General features: G+C 41.4%; 2 protein-coding genes across 3 annotated transcripts in view; one reads left to right on the top strand and one right to left on the bottom strand.

Moving 5' to 3' along the window:
- The window catches only part of CROT (carnitine O-octanoyltransferase), a 37026-nt gene extending 26367 nt beyond the window's left edge, over nt 1–10659 (bottom strand). The window contains exons 1-2 of one of the 2 annotated variants that reach the window (XM_004702639.2): nt 10607–10659; nt 7612–7750 (exon numbers count right to left, since the gene is read on the bottom strand). In XM_004702639.2, coding sequence (XP_004702696.1) covers nt 7612–7726 — 115 coding nt within the window. In that variant the 5' untranslated portion in view covers nt 7727–7750; nt 10607–10659. Of the gene's footprint in view, nt 1–7611; nt 7751–10606 lie in introns of those variants that run through there. The other variant, XM_045288643.1, reaches the window with a different exon arrangement.
- Nucleotides 7916–8321, top strand: LOC101644985 (ubiquitin-conjugating enzyme E2 variant 1-like). Its single transcript, XM_045288644.1, has one exon. It carries the CDS (start codon nt 8034–8036, stop codon nt 8319–8321), a length of 288 nt encoding a protein of 95 aa, XP_045144579.1. The 5' UTR covers nt 7916–8033.
- Nucleotides 10660–12794: the final 2135 nt, after the last annotated feature.

The raw sequence follows: 12794 nt of genomic DNA, 5'->3' as shown, positions 1-12794 counted from the left end.
TAGCACCTAACAACAACAGCAACCTTGGTGGCACTGCCATGTAGAATTATTGAACTGCTAATCACAGGTCGATGGTTCAAGTACAGATGCAGTCGTCTGCTTCTATAGAGATTTACTAGCCTTGGAAATCCTATATTGAGTGACTATCAGTCAGAATCCATCCAAAAGCAGTGAATTTTTGTTTGTTTGTTTGTTTTGGGGGGAGGGGTGTCTAGCAACGACAGCGTTGAGTAAGAGAAGGAGTTAAAGGTATATTGCCACTGATACTCAGTACAGAGCTGCGTAAAAGCCTACTCAAAGCAGTTTAAGCCATCTCATGGCCAGAGATGGCTTTCTGCTGAAAAATTAAAGGAGTATAGAGGGCAGTTATGCCAGTGGAAACCAAGTGTTCTGAGCATTAAATTATGAATTAAAGTAAATTAGAAATTCATCCAAGAAAATAAAGAGACATTAGTATCCTTATCGTTTCATTTTTGTCTCTTTAAAATAGGGTTTCCAAGGAATATAGGGTCTCCAAGGAAAAAAAATCTTATCTGGAAAGCTTTAAAAAAGTGAAGTGGTCACAACAGCCAAGCACAAATTGAAATATCTAGGGATATACCTGACTTAAAGAACAAAAGATCTATATGAGGAAAACTACAGAACACTATTACAAGAAACCAAGAGTGACCTAAATGAATGGAAGAATATCCCATGCTCATGGATTGGAAGGCTCAATATAGTCAAGATGTCAGTTCTGTCAAAGGCACTATATAAGTTTAAAGCAATCCCGATACAATTAACCTCATCTTTCTTCAAAGAAATGGAAAAACTGATTATCAACTTCATATGGAGAGGGAAGAAGCCCCGAATTAGCAGAGGACTCCCGCAAAGAAGAAGGACACAGTGGGAGGGCTTGCTTTACCTGACGTTAGCACATACAATACAGCCACAGTTGTCAAAACTGCATGGTATTGGTTTAATGACAGATACTCAGACCAATGGAAAAGAACTGAAAACCCAGAAATAAAATCATCAGCATACAGACAACTGATCTTTGATAAGGGTGCAAAAAATATCAAATGGGAAGCAGATGCCTTATTCAACAAGTGGTGCTGGAAAAAATAGATATTTACTTGCAGAAAAATGAAGATCCTTATCTCACTCGATTCACAAGAATAAACTCAAGGTGGATCACAGACCTCAAGGAAAACCCGAAACTATTACGGCCATCAATGAGGGAATTAGGACCAACCTGAGAACTTCGGTGTAAGGAATACATAGGCTATCAGAAATAGGGAAGGATACAAATACAGAGGAGTCACAAATGGACTAGTGGGATATACTGAAGATAAAACACCTGTGTACATCGAAACAGTTCACCAAGAGAGTAATAAGAGAGCCGACAGACTGGGAAAACATCTTTAGCAATGATACATCAGACAAAGAAAGGCCTTATTACTAAAGTCTATAATACTTTGCAAGCTTACAATAAGAAAAAAACTACCTGCCCACTAAGGAGGTGGGCAAAGGACCTGAACAGAAGTTTCACAAGGGCAGAAATCCAAATGGCCAATAAACATATGAGAAAATGTTCCAGATCATTAGCCCTAAGAGAAATGCAAATTAAAACAACAATGAGATATCACCTAACACCTTCAAAGACAGCCCAATTCAAAAAAATCAGAAAGCAACAAGTGTTGGAGGGGCTGTGGTGAGATAGGAACTCTCGTCCACCTGCTGGTGGACCTGTAGTTATGTAGAGCCACTATAGACAGCAATTTGGCAATATCTAAAACAGATGGAAATTGAGCTACCATACGATCCAGCAATCACCCTACTGGGCATATACCCAGAAGAGGCAAGAAACAAACCACGGCCAGACATCTGTGCTCCAATGTTCATCATGGCACAGTTTACAATTGCAAGCAGTTGGAAACAACCCAAAGTTTCATCAACAGACAAATAGATTAAAAAACTGTGGTACATACATACTATGCACCACTAAAAAGCAGTGATGAATGCATGAAGCACATTGCCGCATGGGAAGAACTAGAGGAAATTATGTTAAGCGAAGTAAGCCAAGCACAAAAAGACAAATACAACATAAGTCTGCTAAGGTAAGCTTATTAAAAAAAAATGCTAAAGGGGCAGAGGGAAAAAGCTACTATATACAAACATTACTGGGGTGAGGTCCAGGTAGTATGGCAGGGGCCAGACCAAATCCAAGGATACATATGGTAGCTAACTAAAAAGGAGGGGGGAAAAAAAGGGAAAAAAGAAAAGAAATGGGTAGCCGGGGAACAGGGCCCCAACCCACCCAAGGGGAGGGTATTGTTTAAATCTCCACAGCGAAAGAGGGACCAGACTTCAACCCGGTGCTCCAAGATGTGAATGCATGAAGCAGGGAACCAGTAGAGAGGTCTGAGGGTCCAGCCCCAATCCCAACTACATGGAGAGTCGTACCCCCAAATAATTCACTTCAGAGGACAGCACTGAAGCTACAGCTCAGGGAGAGGGACATGTCTGATCAGAGCACACAGGAGCAAATGAAAGGGGACAAAGAGAGAGTGGAGCACATCCTGGCCCACCAAACCTTGAGGATGATTTCCTCACTCAGAATAGCCAATGCACAGTGAGGACCATAAGGCCGACCCCACTATGAGACACAACGTCCCTCACTGACCCATACATAGCCCTACAGGGGACAACACTGGAGACACAGTGTAGGTATTGTGCCCGATCTGACCCCACCACACTGAGGCAAAACACTAAGGGCATACAATAGAACAGCAAGGGGAGCAGAGCAAGGAAGTCCCGAGGGAGTACAAAAAATAGACTTTGGGGTCAGGGCATGGCACCCCATCACACTCGACCACCGGAAAATACTCCTAAATGTCAACAAACAGACCTTAACCTATTTACAGGCTTTTCTTTCCTTTTTTTTTGTCACTGGTTTTTTGTTGTTTTGCTTTCTTTTGTTGCTTTGTTTTGCTCTGTCTTGTTTCAGTGCACATTATCTCTTCAGGTCTATCTAGATAAGACAGGCTGGATGAACAATCTGGAGGAGAAAACAACAGACCGATGGTTCCAAGGGGACATGGAAGAGGGGGAGGTAAAGGAAAGGAAGTGGTGTTAACAAACCCAGGGACAAGGGAACAACAAGTGATCCAAAATCAGTGGCAAGGAGGGTGTAAGAGGCCTGGTAGGGCTTGATCCAGGGCAATGTAACCGAGAGGAATTACTGAAACCCAAATGAAGGCTGAGCATTATAGATAGTGGGACAGAGGAAAGTAAAAGGAAATAGAGAAAAGAACTAGGAGGCAAAGGGCATATAGCGGTCTAAATACAGGCATGTACATATGTAAATATATTTATATCTGATGGGGAAACATATCTATGAGCATATATGTATAGGTTTATTATTAAGGTAGCAGATGGACATTGAGCCGCCACTCAAGTACTCCCTCAATGCAAGCACTGGCATTCCATGATTCTCACCTTCCCTACACTATCGCTGAAGACAAATGGGTGCATAAGCAAATGTAGTGAAGAAAGCTGATGGTGCCTGGCTATCAAAAGATGTAGCATCTGGGGTCTTAAAGGCTTGAAGGTAAACAAGAGGGCCATCTCGCAGAGCAACATGGAAGAAGCACACCAGCCTGTGTGATCACAAGGTGTCAAAGGGATTAGGTATCAGGCATCAAAGAACAAAAAATGTTATCATTGTGAATGAGGGGGAGTGCGGAGTGGGGACCCAAAGCCCATCTGTAGGCAACTGGATATCCCCTTACAGAAGGGTCAAGGGGAGATGAGCCAGTCAGGGTGCAGTGTAGCAACCACGAAACATACAACTTTCCTCTAGTTCTTAAATTCTTCCTCCCGCACATTATCATGACCCCAATTATACATTACAAATCTGACTAGACCAGAGGATGTACATTGGTACAGCCAGGAACTGGAAACACAGGGAATCCAGGACAGATGATCCCTTCAGGACCAGTGGTGAGAGTGGTGATACCAGAAGGATGGAGGGAAGGTGGAGTAGAAAGGGGGAATGGATTACAAGGATATACATATAATCCCCTCCCTGGGGGACAGACAACAGAAAAGTGGGTGAAGGAGACATCGAATAGTGTAAGATATGACAAAATAATAATAATTTATAAATTGTCAAGGGTTCATGAGGGAGGGGGGAACGGGGAGGAAAGGGGAAAAATGTGAAGTTTATACCAAGGGCTCACATAGAAAGCAAATGTTTTGAGAATGATGAGGGCAACAAACGTACAAATGTGCTTGACACAATGGATGTATCTATGGATTGTGATAAGAGTTGTATGAGGCCCCAATAAAATGATTTTTTTTTAAAGATTATCTTACAATCAACTAAATTTTTCAAATAAGATATGTTTTGATCTCTAATTCAATTAACACGTTTGGAATTAGACTTTTAAGACACCTAAGTAGTTTTAACATCTACACTGTCAAGGGTGAGTTATTCCCTTTAGCTCATTATTTAGTTTGATTTAATGTTTCCACAAGTTTAAGTTCCTTGTTCTTTCATTTTGTTCTTGGAACCTCACACAGAAAAACTTCTTTCTTCTTGTCATGTACTCCGTCAATATTTTTGTTGATAATCAAATCAGTATTTTTACTTTTTAAAGTATATTTATCTTTATCGATTAAAGATATTTTAATTATGCATACAATTTTAGTTTTGTGATCATTTTCTGCCAGCATTGTTAAACTTTATTTTTCTGTTTTCTGGCATCTGTTCAGACCATAAGGCGCCCTCGTGGCATTCTGCTTAAGCAGCAGTCTACTACCCCCAAAATCTGTGTTTCAAACCTACCTGTGACTCCAAAGGTGGAAAATAAGGCTGTCTGCTCCCATAAAGATTTATATCCTCAGAATCCTTAAGCAATAGTTATTTTCTGTCAGACAGGATCACTATGAGTCAGAATCAACCTGACAGTGGTTTGTTTGGCTTGGCTTTTGGCTACAAAGACCATCGATATTTTGCTGTGACATTTTAGGTTGGATCTTTTCTTCCTCACTGCTCTTAAGTTTGCTTGTTTTCTTTCCTTTGATGTGGTAATTTGCCAATTATTTCTGCGTGGACCTTTCTCTTTATTCATTTATCATTGGATGAAATTCTAGATTCAAAGTTTTTGTTTGATTTTTTTTTCAATTTTAGGAATTTATAAATTATAATTTTAAAATGATTGTCTTATTTTTTATGTTATTTAATGTTAGTGATTTGTTTAGATGTGTTTTGTTACTTTTCATTCTAGATGTTAATCTATCTAAACCATTTCTTTTTCTCTTTTTTTCTTATCCCTCTGTATTGTGTTTTGGGGAGCTTTATCTTCTGGTTTATTAATTTTCTCATTACCACAGCTTAAATATTTGACCCAAACCTTTCATATTAATTTTCTTTATTATATTTGTCAATAATTTAAGTTGTATTTGGTACTTTATCAATATAATTTGCTAAGTTTATAGCTATTTGTTCTTCCTATATTATGTTGATTTTCAATTTCAATTTATTTAAACATATTAAACATAATTCCAATGTCTGAAAAAAAAGTGAAGTGGGCTTAAAGCATTTACTTTTGAAGATCAAAGACTAAGTCTCACATGTGAGAGTTAGAGAAAAAAAGAAAGTTTGAGATGATGAAATCAAATAGTAAATAAACAAAAAAGGGAAAGGCATTCATAATGGAGCAGAGGACTAATTAAAAAATTATTCTGAAACTCTTTTTACTTAGGTCCAAGTAAAAAAGAGTTTCAGAATAAGAACAAAACCAACTGGGAAGAGAAAATTATCACAAAGAGAAAAAAGGGAAATATTTTTTGAATTCCCTAAAAATGAAAAACATAATTTTTTTAAACTGGAAGAATCCAGTGAGTTGTCAAATAATGAAGGAAGGCACATCACTGAAAAAATAAGAATATTAGGAATGAAAATGAAGAGGTTTCTAAATGTATCCTGAGAGTGAAGATCACAGGCCACATGTAGAGGATAAAAAATTAACATCACTGTCCGGAAGAAGCCACGTGTAGACCTTGTCCTCTGTTCCCCCTTTCTCCCTCACGCTCCCTCTACCCTCCCGCTATCGCCACTCTCTCCAGTGGTCCTGGGGGTTCATCTGTCCTGGGTTCACTGTATTTCCAGTTCCTATCTGTGCCAGTGGGTGAGGGAGACGTTGGATGGGGTAAGATATGATAAAATAATAATAATTTATAAATTATCAAGTGTTTAGGGGGAGGGGGGAGCAGGGAGGGAAGGGGAAAATGAGGAGTTGACACCAAGGGCTCAAGTGGAAAGCGGGTGTTGTGAGAATGATGAAGTCAACATATGTACTAATGTGCTGGACACAAGTGACGTATGTACAGATTGTGATGAGTTGTATGAGCCCCTAATAAAATGATTATTTAATAAAAAAATACATTTCTTTCAGAATAGATTTGATAGCAGCTACCATTAAAGAATGTGGTATCATGAAATGATCTGTAAAATATATCTAGATCTCAAAAATAAATAAATAAATAAAAAATTAAAAAATATATATATATATCTAGATCTCACAACAGATTTCATTAACCATCAATTTTGTATTACAGTTACAATTGCTTGTGAATTGAAATATTACAAAACAATAAACACTGTAAAATTTACACTTGAAAAGTACATATTAAATTTTTTAAAAAATTAACATCAGACTTCTCAAGGAAACAAAATTTTCTTCAGAACTCTTTAAAAAAAATCATTTCCAACTAGAATTCTATCCTTAACCAAATAAACAAGTATGAAGATAAAATAAATACTTTTTTTAAGCCTTACATTTTCCCTTCTAGGCATCCTGTCTCCCAAGTAGCTACTAAAAACATGCTGCACTAAAATAAGGAAGTGAATTGAGTAATAAAATGACACAGAATCTGAGAAACAGAGAGAGTTGAAGTGTCAGAAGGATACCAAAGGGAAATTCTAAGATGCTAACAGGCTCAAGAAAACTAGCAATGATTGGAACAAAAAGTAGACGGCTCCAGGAGGGATATCTCCAAGAGAGTGAGATTGATAGAATATTTAAAGTATTTTAAATATATCCAGTGACTGTTAGTATGTTGAAATTTTTGGAAATAAGTTATTTCTAGATACAAAGGAAACTAAACAAAAAAGGTACTATAATCAAAGTACACTGCATGGTTGGCTTATGAATGAGAATTTAATGTCCATAAATCTTGAATGTTGATTTAATCCCAAATGGTAACTGCACAACTATATTGAGCAGTTGAGAGGTAAAGCCTGGGTATATTGGGTAGCATATAAGCTGAATGGGGTTGAGAGGGGTTGTGTGATCAGAGCGACAGCCATATTTTTGAGGAAATTAACTTATAATATCAATAACAAAAAGAACCAAGAAATAGCAAAAGAGTATCAGTTTATCTGGAGAGGACAACATATGTACTACAGGGGAAATTATAAGCGAAAAAGAAAAAATGGGCACTTAAAGAATATTTTAATTATCATGAAGATGGAAGAAACAATTAGATCTTCAGAAACTAGCAATTTTCCAGTTATCTAAGCTGCTGATAATATTAGTATATACTAAAAGATTACGAACATACCTGAGTCAAGGTATTTCTTCAATGATTCTTCAAGTGTGGGAACAGGCAGTGATGGAAGAGTATCCTGGTACTGAAATGTTCGTTCTTCAGTTGATTTAGCGACTTGATTTTCCATGATGTAACAATCACAATAGAAAATCTAAAGTAAAAAAAGAAACATATTCATAGCTTCAACTTTATGAACAGTCATATATGCTAGGTCTAATTCACTAAACTAAACTGTGTATCCAATTGATCCCAATTCTTAGAGTGGTTACAATCTTGTCAGAGACTTAAAAAATAAGGGTACAGGCAAGACGGCAGCCCCCACGGGCTCGGGAGCAAAAGCCCCTCGCAATTTCCGACTGTTGGAAGAACTGGAAGAAGGCCAGAAAGGAGTAGGAGATGGCACAGTTAGCTGGGGTCTAGAAGATGACGAAGACATGACACTTACAAGATGGACAGGGATGATCATTGAGTCTCCAAGAACAATTTACGAAAACCGGATATATAGCCTTACAATAGAATGTGGACCTAAATACCCAGAAGTACCCCCCTTTGTAAGATTTGTAACAAAAATTAATATGACTGGAGTTAATAGTTCTAATGGAGTGGTGGACCCAAGAGCTATATCAGTGCTAGAAAAATGGCAGAATTCCTACAGCATCAAAGTTGTCCTGCAAGAGCTCCGGCGTCTAACGATGTCTAAAGAAAATATGAAACTCCCTTAGCCGCCCGAAAGACAGTGTTACAGCAATTAACCACCAAGAAAACCACAGGCCCTCCCCTCCCCCATTCAATTTAAGCAGTCTTCATTTTCCACGGTAGTACATTTTTTAGATAACGTCTTATAGACCTGAATATACTGGACAGGAAGCTCCCATTCAAGGGCAAGTTATCTTAAGACACTGTACATGCTACTAATGTTTTGTCCATTTGAAACATATAAGTTGTGCTCTAAAAAAAAAAAAAGGTACAGACAAGTCCTGGAAGTGAAGAAGTGGTATGTGAGACCAGTGTAATTGCATCATCATTTATTAAGTACCTACCTTCTGCCATGTACCACACTAGATGTTACACAAAGCATACACTATCTTCTAAATTTTTATGTTACTTCTAAAATGTAACATCCATTGGCATTCTATGAAGAAACTCAAACTCAAGTTTAATAATTAGCCCTAGTAATCAAAGCCCTAGTATCTGAACTTGGAAGACCATGATCTTTCTTTGGCTTTGAGCCTATTCAGTCACATCCAATGCAGCAAAACAGGGCAGTCTCAAATTTGGAAGATGGAGGAGAAATCAGAACCGTAAACAGGACGGGGGAAGTGAGAGTGCTAATCCCTAGAATATGCTGAAGTTCTTTAATTAAGTGGAGAAATGCAGCTATGTATAAAGCAAGTTGACTTTGCAATTTCAAAAAGAAAACCCAATGCAGAACTCTACTGTCACACATCTTGGGTCACCATGAATCAGATTCGGCTCTGTGGCAACCGGTAACTGTAATTCCTGCTGTACCTGCTTCGGTGACACCTTAGAACTCGTGTACTGTTCGGGCTGGATTCATTAGCTACTTTTATCTTATCTACCTATGTGAGCGTATTCCCTCACCACAATTAAAATATTAAAGGGCATAGGCTCATTTGTATATTTAAGATCATTTGACACTTGAAAGTCAAAATGGATAACCCTTCAGAAACAGTAACAGGATTAACGTTTCTCTAAGGGTGTGGGAAGAGAGGGTGGGGGGTGGGAAATAGGGAGCTGACAGCATTGAAGACTGCATAAACCCACTGGATGTGATTGAACAATAGAATGGTATGTGAATGGATATATTGGATGTGTGAGATACGGAAAAATTAAAATAAAAAAATAAAGGTTCTTGGGGGTAGGGGGTTGGGGTGGGAGGGGAAAAAGGGGAGTTGATATCAAGGAGATCAAGAAAGAAAGTGGTTTGAAACTGTGGTATCAATTGTACAATACTACCGCTTGAGGTGATGGAACTTTGAAATGCCATGATATCTGTAAGAGCTCCCAATAAAAGTATTTAAAAAATTGACTTGATGACGGGAGTGGGGTGGTGTTAAATGAACACAACACACACACACATTCTGGAGGAAATTATCATGGCGCTAGGTTAAATTTCAGTGAATGTCCTAGAAGCAATGAAACAGGAACTCAGATAAGAACTCACAGAAAGTGGACGCAGAATCAAGATCAAGTACAGGCACACATTCATACACACATTCATACACACCCGTGCATTAAAATGCATATTTAGAACAGCCTCATGCAACAATTGTTTTGGGGTCACGGGAGTAGGAACTAGGCTGGTGACTGTAGGAATTAACAAGCTTAACAAAAACTGATACGGGGGTGGTGGGTTGGGTTGGTGACTGAATGTGAAAGGCAAAAAGTCTAAGACAGCAGGCACCAAGACGCAAGCTTTTCCAAATCACTGAAAGCACACACGCCAGCTTCCTCAGGTCCAGAGCTGAATCGCATTACCGCGGGACCATAGAAAGTTTCCGAGAGGGGCTCTCCCCTTCCACGAGACCAGAAACCCTGGTGGTGCTGTGAGTTAGCTGCGCCCCACGAAACCCACCGGTCACTCCAGAGAAGGAGGAGGCTACAGGGCTCCCCCAAAGACTGGCAGTCGCGAAACCCTGAAGAGGTAGGGTCCAGTCGTGGGGTTCAAAACCACCGCGATGGCAGTGGGTTTGGGTTGGGTTTCCCGTGAGATCGGTCCACAGGACGCAAGGTCCCTCCGGTCCTGGGGAGGGCGCAGCCGGAGGCAGGGGTCGCGGCGCAGCTCGGAGTCAGAGGAAAGCGGGGCCAAGCCTCCTTCCCTCAGCGCAAGGGACCCACCCGCCCAGCACGTTCTAGACGCCGCCGAGGGAGAGCACCTCCACCGAGAGCGCTTCAACCCAGAGCCGCGACGGCTCGGCCCCGCAGCCCGAGAGGCGTCCCTTTCCGATGCCCGCGAAGGGGAAGACGGACGACGGCCCAACCATACCACTGCCAAGGGCCAAGGGCCGGCGCCGCGCGGTTTCCGGGCCTCCGCGGTCCGACTCGGCTGAACTCCGCGGCGGCTGCAGAGCGTCGCAGGCGGGAGGGAGCTCTGGCTCCGCCAGGCCCGCCGGTGGTCGCCGCCCCGCTGGGGCCCAGCCGCCGGCGAGTGCCGATTGGACGAGGAGCCGCAAGGGTCACGCCCGTCCTCGTGGACTCGCAGGGGATTGGGCGAAAGCTGCGAGGATCCCGCCCCCGCCCCCCGCCCGAAGGAGGGGCCATTAGGCCCGGAGTCGGCGGCGGTCCCGCTGGGCCCGCACCCAGCAGTACCGACCCCTGCCGCGCAGCAGGTCTGCGTCCCGGCGGGCGGGGGCAGCGCGGCGCCCGGCCCGGGCCCGGGGCTCCGAGGGCCTCTGGGCTCCGCGCCGGCCGCGGCCGCCTTACCCTCTGGGAGGGACAGGGGCCAGAGCCCACGGCCGACGCCTGAGCTGATTGCCTGACCTTTGCGAGACGAGCGCGCCTTTGCCCGCCCTCCGGCTGCCCGCCGCTCCTGCCCCTACGAGGTGGCCCTGCTTTTGCAACAGGAAAGTAACACCATCTAACACCAACGCCGGATACGGGGGTTCTATTGCCAGCTCGCGCCCTGCCAAGAAAACGGCGACCGCTCAGATTCCTTCACCTTCTGAGGCTGGCGTTGACCCCGTGCTGATGCACTTTGTCGTCCTGGGTCTCTGTCTCCTCCATCAGGTGCTCCTGGGGCGCTTGGTCTTTGAAGCCCCTAAAATGGCAAGCTTGGGACTGTTTATGGCAGGAAATGAAATTTTAAACCAGAGTCGATGTAGGCATGTTCTAGAGGAAGATCATAGTGTGGTCAACTTGGTTTCATAAACTACGTTTGTAAAAAGTACCAAAAATGTGAACTACAAGAATTAATTTTAATATTTACCGCCTGAAAGAACATATTCTATTTCTAATTTCAAGTATTGTTCCTTTTTTTGTAGAAGGAATGAACAAACGTTTACTAGCTCTGACTAGGTGTCAATATAAAGAACGTGATGTCAAGTGAGCATATTTCAAAATAGCATCACCTTCACTCACCGCCTTCCGGGCACTCCCAACTCCTTCGTGACCACCTCCATCCCTTACCTGTTCCTCTGAACAATTTGGAATATATATAATTAAATATTTGCTTGGAACAGTCAGACTGTCTACAGAAATGTTAATGTACTTGATTACACAGATGTGAAGCTATTGCACAATATCTGGTGTTTTAGTGTACAAAGGAAATCTCAACTCTCCGATATAATTTCGGAACTTATATTAAATCGTAAGTGGAAAAGACATATCATCTGGATGAGAGAAACCATTAGCACGAAGTCATAGATGGCACTCAAGAGTTTACAGAGATCAGAGCTTTAAGTAAGAAATGGGAGGACAAAGGAATCTGCCCCTAAACATGACCATGATTGGGACACACACATTATGGTAAGTAGAATTTACAAGATTGGTCTAGTGCCTTCCAACCAAGACAAGGTATGGCTCATAACTATGTTACCCCAATATGGAAGTGTACATTAAGGACTCATTTAGGCAAGCCTTAAAAGGAGACTGGGCTTCCCTGGACTGGTTGGGAGGGTGGTAGTAATCCACTTTGAGGGCAAAACTGTTCACACTCTGGTTAATGGTCAGAAGGAATTCAGTAGAAGCTAACCCCATATGTGGACTTTGAGTTTTCATTGTTATCTATAAGCGCCTGTAAATCTAGTACTCAGAATTTAAGTACTAATACAATCTCCTCTTCTGGTCATGGATATTTTATTAACAATCCTCTTCTTATATAGGTTAGTAAGCATCTTACTTGCAGACTTATCTGACACCTCATTAGATGGCTGCTTCTTTTAAGACAAGCCTACAAGACTTTAGACACTACTTTTTCTCCTAACCAGACACCATCAGATTTCATTACCACACTTTTCTCTTGCATGCATATCTCAGTAATCACTTCATGAGGGTAAATACCAAACCTGGCCATATCGTAAGAGCTAATTGCACTCACATTAGGGTTTATGATTAAGTGTGAGGTTCAAAATCATTCATATATCTGAAGATTGTGTATATGGTCCACTTCAGAGGCAACATATTACTTCTTGAGAAATAATATGGGACATTTGGTGATTCCAATAAACATTGGACTT

This window comes from Echinops telfairi, unplaced genomic scaffold, assembly GCF_000313985.2.
Source record: "Echinops telfairi isolate 266 unplaced genomic scaffold, ASM31398v2 ScPeMD7_23;HRSCAF=83, whole genome shotgun sequence".
In the NCBI taxonomy this organism is placed as follows: Eukaryota; Metazoa; Chordata; class Mammalia; order Afrosoricida; family Tenrecidae; genus Echinops; species Echinops telfairi.
Note: the sequence above shows the minus strand (reverse complement) of the source record. Positions and strands in the feature narration are given on the sequence as shown.